Genomic DNA, 17500 nt, shown 5'->3' with positions numbered 1-17500 from the left:
ACAAGAAAACCAAACAATAACAAACATGGAGGGTCGTATATATATATATATGTGTGCACACACAGACTCACACACACACACACACACACACACACATGCAAACACACACACACATATACATACATATATATATATTTATATACACACACACACACACACGAAAAGTATATAAGTATTTAAATTTTACACTTTCAATTGTTTTCTGTATTTATCTTTATTTCTATAAATGTTATTGATTACAAGCTTGAAGTTTCGTGAATGTTCGCAATTGCTGGCTGATAACCCAATGTTCAGAGCAATTAGTCAGTGCAGGAAGTAGGGGGAGATAAATCAATCAAACAGTGTATTCTGCAACGAAAATACAAATTGAATCTTTTAAGACAGATGAAACGTTTAACAATAAATGAGTAATATAACGATAACGACAGCAACAGCAACAACAGCAACAACAATAATAATGCTCTCAAAGTTTGACAATCCAATAATTCATTTATATTATAATATTACACTAAATACTATGAATATAATATATAACATGACATAATATTATATAACATAAATAATTATAAAAGCCATAAAACGCTAACAAATTGCTTTGACTAATGTTTATTTTTTCTTATATGCATAATCACTGTTCCAGTGGAGGAGCAATGGCCCAGTGGTTAGGGCAGCGGACTCGCGGTCACAGGATCGCGGTCTCGATTCCCAGACCGGGCGTTGTGAGTGTTTGTTGAACGAAAACACCTAAAGCTCCACGAGGCTCCCACAAGGGATGGTGGCAAACTCTTACTGTACTCTTTCACCACAACTTTCTCTCACTCTTTCTTCCTGTTTCTGTTGTACCTGTATTTCAAAGGGTCAGCCTTGTCACACTGTGTCACGCTGAATATCCCCGAGAACTACATTAAGGGTACACGTGTCTGTGGAGTGCTCAGCCACTTGCACGTTAATTTCACGAGTAGGCTGTTCCGTTGATCGGATCAACTGGAACCCTCGACGTCGTAAGCGACGGAGTGCCAACAACAACAAAATCACTGTTCCATTATATATATAGTCACTTCAGGGTCTTACCTGTAGAAAAAGATGAAATTGCGTGTGAAGAATTTTTTTCCCTCTGTTTTTTATTTTATATACAGGGTGTCCACAAAGTCTGGGTACATGGGAATTAACACATACTTTAAGAAATTATTATTTCTTGTATTTAAATGTCTATGTTATGATTTTATTTACTCCCTGTACCCAGACCTTGTGGACACCCTGTATATATATATATATATATATATATATATATATATATATATATATATATATATATATATATATATTGGTGCATCAGCATGGCCGCAGCTCTGAGCTGAAACTTTGAAATGAAAATGAAATATATATATGAGGAATATCTTGAGAGTGGAAGTAAGATCAATGAAGTGAAATTACTACATCTAGGAATCAAAATATGAGCACAAACTTAGAAGCTTACTTCTTCCTTCCATATGATGCTCCCCAATTTAAAACAGCTAAAAAGAAAATTTTAAACCCTGGGCAAAAAGAGTGCAAATACCACAAATATAACTTACCGCATATGAGTCCAGCATCTCTGGAATGGTCACAATTTGTTGATTTCCAATCACTTTTATTGCATAACGTTATTGATGATTCGCTTCCGGTACAATTGACATTTTCTAACCAAATCCAACCAGACCCTGGACCAAAACGACCATCAGTAATTGCTTGACCAGTGCTGAAATATATTAAAAGGATGTGTATAAGAAATAGTAATTATTTGGTCATTTATAGAGATATTTGCCGGAGGAACAAGACATTGTTGATTCATCAGTATAACTTACATCCTTTTCTAGTTTTGGCACAAGGCCAGCAATTCTTGGGGTAAGGTATTAAACAATTACATTAAAGTGGTGAAGCATGACCGTCGAACTTTGAACCTTACGAAGGCAATGACTTGTGACCGAGACCTTTGGTGATCTGCTCTGCTTAAGAGGACCTGTCTAGCCAAGTACAACGATGCTGGTGGCACGTAAAAAAAAAAATCAACCTTTGAACGTTGGGCCTCATGGAGGCATAGTAGTTGAGTGCCTTTCGAGCATTGGGCCTCATTGAGGTGAGGTGGTTGAGTTCCTTTTGACAGTTGGGCCTCACAGAGGCAATGACCAAGACCTTTAGCATTATGTGGTGCTTGAGAAGAAGACCCATCAAGCCAAGCAAGATCGCAATCATGGCATATACCAGTGTCATGCAAATGGCACCCATGCCGATGGAACATAAAAGTACTCATTACACTCTTGGAGTGGCTGGCATTAGGAAGAGCATGTCAAATCAGACTGGAGTCTGGTGCAACCTTCCAACATGCCAGCCCAGTCAAACCGTCCAACCCATGCCAGCATGGACAACAGACGTTAAGTGATGATGATGATGAGGAAGAGGATCGACCCCTGTACTTAACTGGTACTTTATTTTATTGATCTCAAAAGGATGAAAGGCAAAATTGACCTTGGCAGTATTTGAACTCAGAACATGATAAGACTGAAGAAATGCTGGCAAGCGTTTTGCCGGTGTGTTAATGATTCTACCAGCTTGCTGCTTTACAATGCAGGCATCAGATGTGGTGTGCAACGGAGACAACTGTGCTGGTATGGTCATGTGATGCCCTGCATGGACAAGGACAGCTGTGTAAAGAAGCATTGATCTCCAACTGTGGAGGGAACCTGTGGTAGAGGTGGTCCCAAGAAGACATGGGATGAGGTGGTGAAGCATAATCTTTAAACTTTGGGCCTCACAGAGGCAATGACTAGTGACTGAGACCTTTGGCAATATGTTGTGCTTGAGAAGATCCATCAAGCCAAGTGAAATCGTAGTCATGGCTGATATTGGTGACTTATAACTTATAAATATTAATATCACTAAATTCTTTCTCTACACATTTTCTTCCTCCCCTCTTGATGTCTATTCCCACCTTGTCATGGTTTAAAGCCTCATTAAGCACATTCGGTAGTTAAAATTATTAATTTACTTAATTATGAAACAGCCAATGTGATTAGTCCTATAAAACCAACCCAATATTCTCAAACATGGTGTACTGTCTTCACTATCTGCTATGTTCTGTCTTCATAATGATTAACATATTAGTAATATGTCATACTTACCTAAATCCCAACATTCGACAGGCAACATGGGCATCATATTGGTCCCAGTTGATATTACAAACTGTTCCCCAAATACCGGCATAGTTGAACTCAATGCGGCCTTCACGTGGGGTTTTACCTCCGATCAGTCTCCCTTGTAGATAACCTTTAGACAAAATAAGATATTATTTCACAGACGTATAACATTGGAGAAGAAGCAAAAATAAATAAAATATTATATATGTCTTTATTGCCCATAGGGGGCTAAACATAAAGGGGATATATATATACCACTGTCGCCTGGCACTTGTGCCAGTGGCACGTGAAAAAACATTTGAGTGAGGTCGTTGCCAGTCCAGCTGGAATGGCTCCTCTGCAGGTGGCACGTAAAAAACACCACTTGAGCGTGGCCGTTGCCAGTACCTTGTGCCGGTGACACATAAAGGCACCCACTACACTCTTGGAGTGGTTGGCATTAGGAAGGGCATCTAGCTGTAGAAACTCTGTCAGATCAGATTGGAGCTTGGCGCAGCCATCTGGTTTGTCAGTCCTCAGTCAAATCGTCCAACCCATGCTAGCATGGAAAGCGGATGTTAAACGATGATGAGGAGGAGGATGATATGTGTGTATATACACACACACGCATATATATATATATATATACATACATTGAGGATATGAGCAGTTTTCATCAGGATAACACAAACTAGTAGGTATGCATTCTGAGTGTTCAAATAAGTGTGCCACCAAAATTTTAGATAGAACAGCGATTGAAGTTGTGGTTGTGTGATTTTCTTGTTCAAAAACGGCTGAAGGTGGCATCCCTTTGAGTCAGTATGTGTAGGTTAAAGTAGTGAGGAAAGGCAAACAGTTAGAAAAGGACAAGGTCATTTGATTTGATTTCATTCATTTTGAAATTTAGCAACATAACGAATGGTAAAAGATAGTCTCTGAAAACTGTTTCTGGGATATCCCAGCTATAGGAGCATTGTATCGAGCGAAGACTCTGTAAGTTGGGTAACCCGTCGGTGGAGAGATGTACGTTAGCCTTTCCTCACTAAATTCCACTTGGAATTGGTCAATCTAATGCTGTAGTAGTATTAGTAGTATAGACTCTGTGACTCTGTCCAGTGTGTCATGCCAAAGTATTACTCCAGAAACTGCATAGTTGGGAAGTAAATAAATTATCCGCACGGTCATTACTGCACCCATTGACTACATAAACATGCCTTATATGAAATTATAAATTATGTAATTATGTAAATATTTCTGTACTTGACCTGAAATAATTAGTATTTTTACCGGCATACAATTTTTTTGACCAAAATTTACAGCCCCACCAAAAAGGTAGGTCGACATCCACACCAAGATGGCTTTGGAGGACCACAAATTGCATGTGAAATGCAACAGGATTTGTGAAGATAATGATAATGTTTCAATGTTTTCATTACATGTTTACACGATGTATGACATTGACTTGTATGCTGGGAAATACAGTACCGTACTTGATGTCATGAGAATTTATAAACTTTTGAGAGAACATAAAATAATTCTGCTTTAAAACAAGTGAATCTTGAAGCATACATATATCTGTAAATAATATTTAAATATTGGGTTGAAAATCTCGTTTGGATGGAAAATATTGGAGATAGAATACCTGTTGTGTCTACAGGAGATCGAGTTTGCGTTCTTGAGACAACCTTCAACATTTTCAATCGCAAAATTGATTTTTCAACCTAATATTTACATACTTTTATTAATAGCTTTATGAATGCTTTGAGATCCAGTTCTTGAAAAGGAAGGGTTATACTTACCACACTGTACGCCGGCTGCATTTGAACTCGAGCAGTGAGTATCACCCCAATTACTTTTACGACATTGAGTTAGTGATATTTCATGTCCGGTACACTTGACATTATCTAACCATACTTTATGGAAGATTTGGCCAAAGTTGGAATTGAGGAAAGCAACACCATCTCTGTCAAAAAAATATACACGTTTAAACAAATGTTAGCATAAAAGATATATAAGGTGACAAACTGAGCATGTTGGACAAAATATTTAGCAGTGATTTACATTCTGAGTTCAAATCCTGCCACGGTCAACTGTGCCTTTCATCCTTACGAGGTTGATAAAATAAAGTACCAGTCAAGTACTAGGGTTGATGCAGTGATCTGGCAGTCCCAGTGGCCATAGCTGATGATTTTCATGTCAATGATATAATTATGTGTGCTTTTATGTACCACAAGCCTTTACGAGAGATCGAGTCAACATGCTTGCAGCATCCACAGGGCAGCAGGGGATACCAAATATTGGTTATGTCTGCCTTAGGGTTCCTCCTTCTGGATTTTCTGTTGGGGTTTATTCCCTTAGCCTTTTATAATGCCATCTTCCAGCTCACCATACAATAGCTGCTTGGGCAGTCGCTCATCACTCATCCTTACCAAATGTACCCCCCCCCCACCTCAAACAACTTTGCAAAATCATTGACTCTATACTTCTACTGCCACTCCTCTCAAGCATCTTCACATTACATACATACATACACGTGTATATGTACTTACGTATATCCAAGCATTTTACAGACAACATGTGCCTCTTTGTCTGTCCAGCCGTTATCACAAATTGAACCCCAGCGGTTGTTGAAGCTAATCTCTACATTACCACTGACATCGTTCTTTCCTCCTGTTAACCTTAACCGACCTTGAGAGAAACAGAAAGAAAGGAAGAAGAGTATTTAGTTGGCTAGGTTGAGATTTCTGGGCACGAGACGTTATGGGTTGAATTGTTCTGGCACTGATGATTTGATGCTGACTTATTTGACAGCTTCTACTGCTTTTTCTATTTTAATGTTTCTCTTGTTCTCTGCTTTCCTCTCCTTCTCTGTTTATGTGTGTGAGCATATTTCTTTTTATGTGTTTGAGGAGAGGGAAAGGGTTTATGTGTTTATGTGTTTATGTGTTATGTGTTTATTTTTCTATCGTCTTGGCCTAACAGCCCTTACCGTTTGTTTTCACTGTTCTGTCTTGTTTTTATTGTGTTTTACTGTCTTGTTCTCACTGTCCTGTTCTTGTTTACACTTTCACCCACCGCAAAAAATTCCAAATTTTAATTAATTTGCTTACGGGAAGGACTGCTCCAACGAAGTCGCGTATTGTCCTTACCTTCGAAACGCGGAGTAGATGGAACAGGGACAACTGAAGAAGGGTAATATTCTTTATGTTACATGTCTCATTTCTCTGTTTGTTCTTTTCGTTGTTCGAAAAAAAGTTTGTTTTCTGTCCTCGTTTTTAAGTTTTCGTTTCTCATTGTGTTTAACATTTTTTGTGATGTCCTGTACCCATATATGCACGTATGTATACATATAGATGTCGGTATGTACATATATATATGTATTTATGTCAGTCGTGTTCAATTTATAAATTGTTATGTCTCTGTCTTCTTTTCCTCCTCTCCCTCATTCTTTCTGTCTATATGTGTATATTTCTGGGCAAGTGTTTTTTTTTTATATCTTTTACTTGTTTCAGTCATTAGACCGTAGCCATACTGGGGCACCACCTAGAAGAATCTTAGTCGAACAAATCAACTCCTGTATTTATTTCTTTTAAGTGTGGCACTTATTCTATCAGTCATTTTTGCCAAACCGCTGAGTTATAGGGGCATAAACTCACCAACACCGATTGTCAATCGGTGGTGGGGGACAAACAGTGACACAAAGACACACGCATACACACCAACACACGCATGCACACTAACACACACATAGATGTATATATTCAACCGGCTTCATTCAGTTTCTATCACAAGGCATTTGACCATTCCGTGGCTGGTGGGAAAGACACTTGCCCAAAGTGTCACACAGTGGAACTGAACCCGGAACCATGTGGCTAGGAAGCAAACTTCTTACCTCACAGCTACACTTGCGCCTCTGTGTGTGTGTGTGTGTGTGTGTGTGTGCTTTCAGTGCCAAAATGTGCTGTTACCAAAATGTTCAGTCAGCTGTATCAAATGATCAGCATTCAAATAACGGTGCCCAATCGCCTTATTAAGGAGGTTTTCTGTGGGTTTAACTTTGGGTAGAATGTTGTAAGTCTACAAGGAGAGATGAAGCGAGGCTGGAATGGGATGAAAATGATGTCGCTGTAATGCTTCTATCTATCCAGTGCCTTTCTGAAGTTCATTAATTATCTGTGTTATGTGAGGTGAAAAGATGAAGTGGGGAAGAGTAGGTAGGAGAAGAGGAAGAGGAGTAGGAAGGAGAAGAGGAGGGGAATAAGAGAGCAAGAAGGGAAGGAAGAGTAGTAGGGAGAGGAGGAAAAGAAGAGAGGAAGTGGATGATGATGATGATAATGATGATGATGATGACGATTATGATGATGATGATCTTATTGTAGTGTATGACCCAAATTCCATCTTAAAACGGTATTCAAGCTGATGATTACGAAGATTATGAAGATGACGATGATGATGATGAAGGTGATGATGAGGATGATGATGATGTTGATGCAATAACACAGAAAATACTCTGTGAGGATGATAACAGTGTACTTACTGCATTCAACAGCTGCGTCTTTATCGTGTTTGCAGTGGTTCAGACCCCAGGGATTTTTCTTGCATTCAGCGAGGGATTTTTCATCCCCGATACATTCAACGTCTGACAACCAGATACGACCTTTGCCTGCTCCATATTTGGCTGCTTTGTATGCTACACCACCGCTACAGTAAATAGATACACACAAACAACAAATGAAAGACAACAACAATAGATACGACACCACCACCACCAACAACAAGAAGAGAAACGACAACACCACCACCACCACCAGCAACAACAATAGCAATGATATAGATAGCAGGAAGCATTACAATTTACATCCTTTTGTTTCAATATCAGTGACAAATTGCAACAATATAGACAAAAAGCAGTGCTATGTCATAGCTAGAAACCATTATAAGGTAGCGAGCTGGTAGAATTGTTAGTGCACCGGGTGAAATGCTTAGCAGTATTTCGTCTGTCTTTATGTTTTGAGTTCAAATTCTGCTGAGGTCGACTTTGCCTTTCATCCTTTTGGGGTCGATTAAATACATACCAGTTATGAACTGGGGTCGGTCTAATCGACTTAATCCCTTTGTCTGTCCTTGTGTGTCCCCTTTATGTTTAGCCCCTTGTGGGCAATAAAGAGATAAATTTTAAGGTGGTGAGCTGGCAGAAACGTTAGCGGTATTTCGTCTGTCAAATGAACACACAAGATATATCTTACAAGCCAAGTGAGACTTAGTCATGGCCGATGCCAGTGTCAGGTCAATGGCACTCATGCTGGCGGCACGTAAAAAAACATCCACTACAATTTCAGAGTGGTTGACATTAGGAAGGACATCCAGCCATAGAAACTTTGTCAAATCAGATCAGAATCTTGTGCAACTCCCCAGCTTACCAGTTTTCAGTCAAACCGTCCAACCCATGCCAGCATGGAAAAAGGATATTAAATGATAATGATGATGATGATGATATACATGATTCCAAAGTAAAAACTAGTTGACCCTTTGTAAAAACATTTTATCTGCAAAGGGGTCCTGAAATAAATGAAAACCTTTTAATTGGTTTGAAGAGAGGAATATACTAATAATTAAGCTTCGTTAAATATCCCTGTTCCATGTCACAGAAATAAAGAAACCAAATCCTTACTTGAATCCAAGTGCTTGGCACACCACCAATGCATCAGCATCGTCCCATCCATGGTCGCAAATTGTACCCCAGGTATCATTGAAGAAGACTTCAACACGGCCCTTGTTTATGCCGGGTTTATCTTTATCCATCAGTCGAACCGAAATATTTCCTGTAAAATATAAATCAGAAAGAGCTGGGTGCATATCAAACCTAAAACTGTTGGGGTTGGGGGTCAATGTGCTCCCAACTCCTGTCCCTGTTACATCATCAGCACACTCATCATCATCATCATCACCATCATCCCCCCCTCGACCACCACTACCTAATGTACACTTTTCCATACTTGGAAAGAAAGGATGGAATTCATTGAGGCAGAATTTTCGCAGTTGGATGCCTTTCCTGTCACCGACCCTCACCTCTTTCCAAGGACAGACAAACGGATTAAGTCGATTATATCGACCCCAGTGCGTAACTGGTACTTATTTAATCGACCCCCGAAAGGATGAAAGGCAAAGTCGACCACGGCGGAATTTGAACTCAGAACGTCATGGCAGACGAAATACCGCTAAGCATTTCGCCCGGCATGCTAACGTTTCTACCAGCTCACCGCCTTCTTCTGCACATATATATTCGTTAATACTCTAGGCACAAGGCCTGAAATTTTGGGAGAGGAGGCCAGTCGATTAGATCGACCCCATTACGCAACTGGTGCTTAATTTATCGACCCCGAAAGGATGAAAGGCAAAGTCAATCGCAGTGGAATTTGAACTCAGAACGTAAAGACAGACGAAATAATGCTAAGCATTTCACCCTGCGTGCTAACGCTTCTGCCAGCTCTCCACCTTATAAAGATTGATTATATTAAAAAATAACTGAAGTTCTTACTAGGTTGTGAGATACTACAATACACACACACACATACACACACACACACACACACACACACACACACTTCCCAATACTAAAATACACAGAGCAAAACATCAATTGAGTAAACAAACTGGTGTGGGACCAAGAGACATCTAATTACTTAACACTTCAATATGTTAAATGGTAGATCTGATAGTAGTAGCTAACAACAGTAAATAACATCTGTCTCAATGGTGCAAACTGAGACCTTGCTGGTGTATTAATTACAAGGTTTTATGTAATAGAGATAAATCATTATCAAAATAATTAATTGCAGAGTAAATTCAGAGTTAATTATGTAATTACACTGCATTTAATGGGCCAAGCAATTTTATATATAATTCAAATTACAACCGTATTGAAGAAAGAAAAAATAGCTTTATGGTTAATTCTGGCCAAGGAAGTCAGGGGAGACAACCTGGAAATTTAATTTAGAATATATTCAGGGTGCGATGGATAAACTGTCGCTATTTTATATTTGCTATTTCATGTATGCACGCTGTTTGTTTTTGATTTTGCTGACTACACAGTATAGTAGGATCAGTTGGGCAACGTCTGTGAGAAAAACAGAACCATGATGCAATTCACTCTGCCAGAAATTTGGAAACGACATGCTGTACTGGAAATGCTAACGCATCAGTATTTGGAAGCTCCTTGTGATATCATATATCAAGGATTGAGCTGGCACTAAACAAATTAACACTAACAAGAACAAGAACAAGATGGACAATAGCAACAGCAACAACAACAACAACAACACAAATAATAAAAATCAACAATAATACCAATGAAATGATACTCACTACAAAGTACACCAGCATCTTCTGCATGGCTGCAATCGTGTTTGCCCCAATCATTGAATTTGCAGTCTGTAATGAAATGCTCTTTACCGGAACATTTCAAGTCATCGATCCAAATGGGTCCAGTACCAGGGCCGTATCGAGCTTTACCATAATAAATAGCACCGCTGAAACATCAGATGGAATATTTACTTTATCTTTAGCATGTTCGCATCTTCATAGATTCGGTTTAGGGATTCGTTTCTATCATATTGTATGTTTCTACGTGGACTGGTCTTATGTGTGTAAATTAAAACTTGGAGAGTAATATAGGAAAGACATTATGAGTGAAAGGGGACAACCATGTTGTTGTTGGCACTCCGTCGCTTACGACGTCGAGGGTTCCAGTTGATCCGATCAACGGAACAGCCTGCTCGTGAAATTAACGTGCAAGTGGCTGAGCACTCCACAGACACGTGTACCCTTAACGTAGTTCTTAGGGATATTCAGCGTGACACAGTATGACAAGGCCGATCCTTTGAGTTACAGGCACAACTCATGTTTGCCAGCTGAGTGAACTGGTGCAACATGAAATAAAGTGTGCTGCTCAAGAACGCAATGCGCTATCGAACTCACGACCTCATGATCATGAGCTGGGTGACACATTGTGTTCTTGAGCAAGACACTTCATTTCACGTTGCTCCAGTCCACTCAGCCGGCAAAAATGAGTAACGCTGTGATGGACCAGTGTCCCGTCCAGGTGGGGAATATATATATGCCATTGAAACCGGGAAACTGGCCCTTATGAGTCAACATGACTTGAGAAGATAACTTTACCTTTTACAACACTGATCATAAAAAAAGAAGAAAAAACATATACATGTTTATCTGGGACTGTACTGTCGAAATTAGGAGTAAAAAAATAAAATATGACAAAAGAACAAAAACAAAACAAAAATCTTTTAGAATTTTTACTTGTATCCTAGCATCCTGCAGACCACAAGAGCACTATCTTCGTTCCATCCATCATCGCAGACTGTTCCCCATTTGCCATTGAAAAATACTTCCACGCGGCCTTCTGCCGATGTCTTGCCAGCCACAAGTCGTACAGTGAGGTTACCTACAAAGCAATAAAACATCATTTGTTTAGGGTTAGGGGACTTTTTATTTTCTCATACACCGATTATACCTACATGAAGGGTGATTAAACACACACACATACACACACACATTTAGCGCCTTCAGACTATCATCTCTTCAGCCCCATGAAAGAGTGTTCGAGAGGCAATCATTATTCCAGTGACAAGGAAGTGAAAACTGTAGTGAAGAAGTGGCTCAAAGAACAGTCAACAGAATTTTACGGGGCAGGGATACATGCTCTCATTCGATGGTGGAACATTGCTATTGAGAGAAACGGTGACTATGTTGAGAAGTAGGGATGTGATCCACAGAGGACCAGCTTCATTTTGATGTATGATACATGTTCCTGTGTTGGTAATTATACCAGTCCTAAACAAAATGGCATTACTTTTTGACTAATCCTCTTAGTTTTGCAGATGAACAGCTTATTACACTAGGCTGATGAAAATAAGTACCAGTGATATACTGAGGTTAATCCATTTGGTCATAAAACCTTTAACCAAACTTGGTTTTGTGATTATCGAACAGAACCCTTAGGAAAGATCCTTCCCATAGCTCCCCGTGAACCAACCCTATTTATAAAAAGAGCCTGTGATTCATTTAAATGGTTATCTTTTATCCTTTATCTTTTATTTGTTTCAGTCACTAGACTGCGACCATACTGGGGCACTGCCTTCAAAGGGTTTAGTCGAACAAATCAACCCCAATACTTATGTTTTGTTTAAAGTCAGGGTACTTATTCTATCAGTCCCTTTTGCTGAGCTGAAGAAAATGACTGGGACATAAACAAACCAACACCGGTTGTCAGGTGGTTAGGAGATGGCCACAAACCCAAAGAGACACACACATACATACGTATGTATGTATATATATATATATATATATATATATATATATATATATATATATATATATATATATACGCACACACACATATACACACATATATACAGTGGGCATCCTTCGATTTCCGTCCACCAAATCGACTCACAAGGCTATGGTTGTTCTGGGCCTATAGTAGCAGACACATACCCAAGGTGCCACGCTGAGAGATTGAACCCTAAACCATGTGTGGTTGGGAAGCAAACTTCTTACGACACAGCTATGCCTGGTTACCCAAAATAAGTTAATAACTAGTATCCGCTTTAATATGGTATTGAAGGGGAACGTGGGAAGCAGAAAATGAACTCATTATCCCTAATTTTAGATTATCAAAAATAGTTAAACGCTGACAGGACCTAAACATTTGTTGGCAATCATTAATCTATTTTTAGTTTAGTTCTGTTATTATATTCAGAGTTAAATCAACAAAATAATGTTTCTCCGTTTTACTTTAACAACCTATTTGCTTTCGTTGTTATCGGAAAGTTTTATGAATCAGCTTTATCAAAGAGATTATAAAAAAGCATGTAGTTCATTTCCTGCTCCAATACGTCTGCCCTATCCTCGCTATTAACAAATTAACAAACAGATATGCTAATTTGTCACTGTGAGATATGAGAACTCACGGGACCTTAATAGCTGTCATTTAACCAGAAAATCTATTATCAGTCATAATCATGAAATAAACATTGGGAAAACAACGAAAATGTAAATTTCCTGACAAATGTTTTAGAATTCCATATCAGTTACAGAAACACAAGACAACTTCAACTTCTCCCAATATCTTCTATTATTCTTAAAGCCATTTAATTTTGCTGGATTATGGTAATACTGTGCTTAATACTTACTCAATCAACCCATTTTAATTTAGCATATTTGACCAAAATAACGTTTGTCTTGAAGTAGACTTCGATTATGAGGACAGAACAATTCCAAAACCTAGTTCCAATACCATATTGTATCGATTTCTCATCGTTTATGTTAGATAATAATTGAGAGATCTTGATCTTTTGTAAAATATAATTAACATGTAATCAGCACATTAACGTATTCTCTCTCTCTTTCTCTCTCTCTCTCTCTCTCTCTCCCTCTCCCTCTCTCTCTATGTGGATCAGAACAGTTTGATTCAAATTCCTTGGTACTTTAAGTTTCAATGCGTGATGTTAATCTTCAGTCATTGGAAATTAGAAATGTGTTGAGTGCCCTTCTTTTGTTCATCCAATCACTCGCATATATATGTATGTGTACATATATATATATATATATATATATATATATATATATATATATATATATATATATATATATTGAACAAGGAGACGAACTCTCAAGATGTTGTCAAACCATTTATATCTTGAATTCTTCTACATATGTTTTTTGTTTCACTTATTGAACTGCAGCCATGTTGGGCTACCGTTATAAAGGGCATAGCCGAATGAACTGCTCTCCACCCTCTCCAGTTCTTATTGTTTTAAAGTTTGCTATTATTATTATTCTTTCCAGCGTCTTTCGCCGAACTACTTAGTTACTGGGACGTAAACAAACCGACATCGGTTGTCAAGTGATAGTTGCGGGGACAAACACACACACACACACACTATTCCTATCAACCAGATTCACTCACAATGCATTTGTCGGCCCGAACGCTATAATATACGGCACTTTCCCAAGATGCCGCGTAGTGGGGGATTGAACCTAAAACCAAGTGGTTGCAAAGCGAGCTTCTCAACCACACAGCCACCACAGTGCACCAAAAAAGTAACGAAGAAATACTTACGGCAAGCTATACCAACATCCTGTTTGTGATTACATTCAGTCGTCCCCCAGATATTTCCGGTGCAGCCAGCAATAGATTGTTCTGAGCCGCTACAATTGGCTTCATCCACCCAGATTGATCCAAAGCCGGATTTAAAAGTTCCTAATGGTTTAGTCGTAGCATCACTACAAGAACAACAACAATAAAACAAAAAAATACAATTAAATAATTACGAATAGTAGTAGTGGTAGTGGTGGTGGTAGTGGTGGTGGTGGTGGTGGTGGTGGTGGTGGTGGTGGTAGTGGTGGTGGCGGCGGTGGTGGCGGTGGTGGTGGTGGTGGTGGTTTTGGTGGTGGTGGTGGTGGTGGTGGTGATTGTGGTGGTGGTGGTAGGGGTGGTGGTGATTGTAACTGCAACCCCTCAAGCATTGTCTTCACTTAAGCAAAAGAGCCTTGCCACTATTCTGACCTGCTTGAATTCTCCAAGGGACAAAGCATAAAAATAAATCCCAATGGAAACATCCATGTACGCATGGAACCATCCATCCATCCATCCATCCAAGAACAAATTTAAGGATAAGAACCTGAGAATTTTGTGATCTTCGTAGATTTCCCTTAAGCTAAATAATTCTTTCTGTTATAGGCACAAGGCCTGAAATTTGAGGGTAGTGGGATAGTCGATTAGATCGACCCCAGTACTCAACTGGTATTTATTTTATTGATCCCGAAAGGATGAAAAGCAAAGTCGACCTCGGCGGAATTTGAACTCAGAACGTTAAGACAGACGAAATACCGATAAGCATTTTGTCCGACGTGCTAACGGTTCTGCCAGCTCGCCGCCTTCCCTTCGGCTAAATAATGCAGTGGCTCTGAGACCAGAAATCGAAACTGGATATCGATATCGACCCTGATCATGAGGTATATTATCAAAACTAGGCATCACTCCATTTCTTTGATTTCTTACCTGTATCCCAGCATACGGCAGATGACTAACGCATCTCTTCGGTCCCATCCTCGTTCACACACTGTGCCCCAGGCGCCGTTATAAAATACCTCAACGCGGCCGTTGCTTCTGTTGGTGCCATCAACTAATCGAGTCGTGACATTTACTACAATGAAAAAAAAAGAGTCTATAAACAAATGTATCCTTTTATTCATTTTTATTATCCTCGTTCATTCGACTGCAGATTTACTGAGGCATTTTCTTCAAAGGCGTTTTTTAGTCATGACATCGACTCTTGTAGCAATTTCACTTTATGTTTATATTATGAACATCTAGCTACCTGTAGCATAGTAAGTGATGCACTGGAAATGAAAGGAGACGTTTCAGTTTCCGTCTACCGAATCCACTCATAAGGCTTTGGTCGGCCCGAGGCTATAGTAGAAGACACTTGCCCAAGGTGCCACACAGTGGGACTGAACCCAGAACCATGTGGTTGATAAGCAAGCTACTTACCACACAGTCACTCCTGTGCCTATAATACATAAATGTATTATAATACATAATGTATACATTAAGTATAATACATAAATGACTATTTTAATTAATTCATTTTTTTATTAAGTAAATAATGCATTAATTACCACTACTTACAGCAATGGACACCAGCTGCACCTGGATACTTGCAATGGGATTGACCCCATGGGCTATGGCTGCAGTTGGCAATGGAATATTCGTTGCCAAGGCACTCCACTTCGTCAAGGACTATTGAATGGTTACCTCTTCCAAATTTGCCATTAGTGTAGGCCACTGCATCACTGTAATTAAAGGAGGATGTTGCAATGTTACATAAAAAACACTTTAAGACAATAACAGTATCAACAATTCATCTGGATTTTCCTTGTTATTCATACACATTGAAAAATATATACATACATACATACATATATATATATATTTATATATATATTATATATAGATAGATAGATAGATAGATAGATAGATAGATAGATAGATAGATAGATAGATAGATATATGTATGTACATGTATATGCATATATAGATATATGTATATGTGTATCTATCTATCTTCATATATCGAAGTACGAAAATTTCTGTACTATTTATGTAGGTAGAGAATTGTGTACTTACTGATAGCCAAGCATACGGCAGACAACCAGGGCATCACTTCGATCCCAGTTGTCTTCACATACAGTACCCCATTTCCCAGCAATACCGATTTCCACTCTGCCCAGTCCAGGAACCATAGAGCCAAGAAGTTTGATCGCGACCTCTTCTGCAAAGAGAAAGATGAGGGGAAAAAAAAAACGTACATCATATATTACAAAAGTTACTCATTAATCAGAGAATTATAAATTTTACTTTTTGCATTTAAATCATGAAAGAAAAGTGACACAACTGGGGTGGTGCCTGGGGGTAGCCGTAGACTTTGTCGCTCCCCTGGAAAACAGTCTATATAGGCTTATGCAGGAAACCCAACACTGCAGTCTCCTGGGGAGGATCGCCCTTGCTCTCTTCTAACTATGGAAGTCCTAAAGGATATCCTTATGTTTTATAATTCTTATTCGTGTCAGTCATTGGACTGTGGGCATGGTGCTGCATCACCTTAAAGGGTTTAGTCAATCAACTCGACTCCAGCACTTATTTTTTGATGATTGGTACATTTTCTGTCAGTTTGCTTTTTATCAAACCACGTGTATGTGTGTGTGTGTGTGTGTGTGTGTGTGTGTGTGTGTGTGTGTATACACAATGGGCTTCCATACATTTTCCGTCTACCGAATTCATTCACAAGGTATTCGTCGGTCTTCGGCTATGGATAGTAGAAGACATTTGCCCAAGGTGCCGTGCAATAGGAATGAACACAACACCATGTGGTTACCAACACAGCCATGCCCGCACCCATTTGTTTATTTACCTATAATTTCACTTGAAGACAAAAGAAGATTAAAGAAGATCAAAGATAAGTAAAATTCCTTACTGCAAAATACACCGGCATCTTGGGAATGTTGGCATTTGCTTGAGTTCCAGTCAAGTCGATTACAGTTCGCAATGGAATATTCGCTACTATTACAGTTAACATTGTGCAGCCATACTGGTCCTGTACCGGGGCCATATTTTGCATTTTTATAAGCAATGCCATCACTAAAAGAGAAAGAGAATGATTCATAAAAATAAACAGAAAAGAGATTTACCTTAAAATCAATGGTCTGCACATGGAATATACATATGTGCCGGTGGCACGTAAAAGCACCCACTACACTCTCGGAGT

The 17500-nt window shown here is 39.1% G+C and overlaps 1 protein-coding gene across 1 annotated transcript in view; it reads right to left on the bottom strand.

Annotated features, from left to right (window-relative positions):
* Positions 1-195: 195 nt before the first annotated feature.
* LOC106867999 (scavenger receptor cysteine-rich domain-containing protein DMBT1) overlaps positions 196-17500 on the bottom strand; it is a 47077-nt gene continuing 29772 nt past the window's right edge. The window contains exons 26-39 of the mRNA XM_089358100.1: positions 17210-17373; positions 16363-16507; positions 15865-16028; positions 15235-15379; positions 14293-14456; positions 11469-11613; positions 10518-10681; positions 8824-8974; positions 7690-7853; positions 5702-5840; positions 4952-5115; positions 3159-3303; positions 1575-1738; positions 196-348 (exon numbers count right to left, since the gene is read on the bottom strand). Of these exons, the coding sequence (XP_089214226.1) occupies positions 335-348; positions 1575-1738; positions 3159-3303; positions 4952-5115; positions 5702-5840; positions 7690-7853; positions 8824-8974; positions 10518-10681; positions 11469-11613; positions 14293-14456; positions 15235-15379; positions 15865-16028; positions 16363-16507; positions 17210-17373 (2032 nt within the window). The 3' untranslated portion in view covers positions 196-334. The remainder of the gene's footprint in view (positions 349-1574; positions 1739-3158; positions 3304-4951; positions 5116-5701; positions 5841-7689; positions 7854-8823; positions 8975-10517; positions 10682-11468; positions 11614-14292; positions 14457-15234; positions 15380-15864; positions 16029-16362; positions 16508-17209; positions 17374-17500) is intronic.

Source organism: Octopus bimaculoides, chromosome 9 (assembly GCF_046866305.1).
Source record: "Octopus bimaculoides isolate indiv1 chromosome 9, ASM4686630v1, whole genome shotgun sequence".
Classification (NCBI taxonomy): Eukaryota; Metazoa; Mollusca; class Cephalopoda; order Octopoda; family Octopodidae; genus Octopus; species Octopus bimaculoides.
The sequence above is the reverse complement of the archived record's forward strand: the minus strand, read 5'-3'. Positions and strand labels throughout refer to the sequence as shown.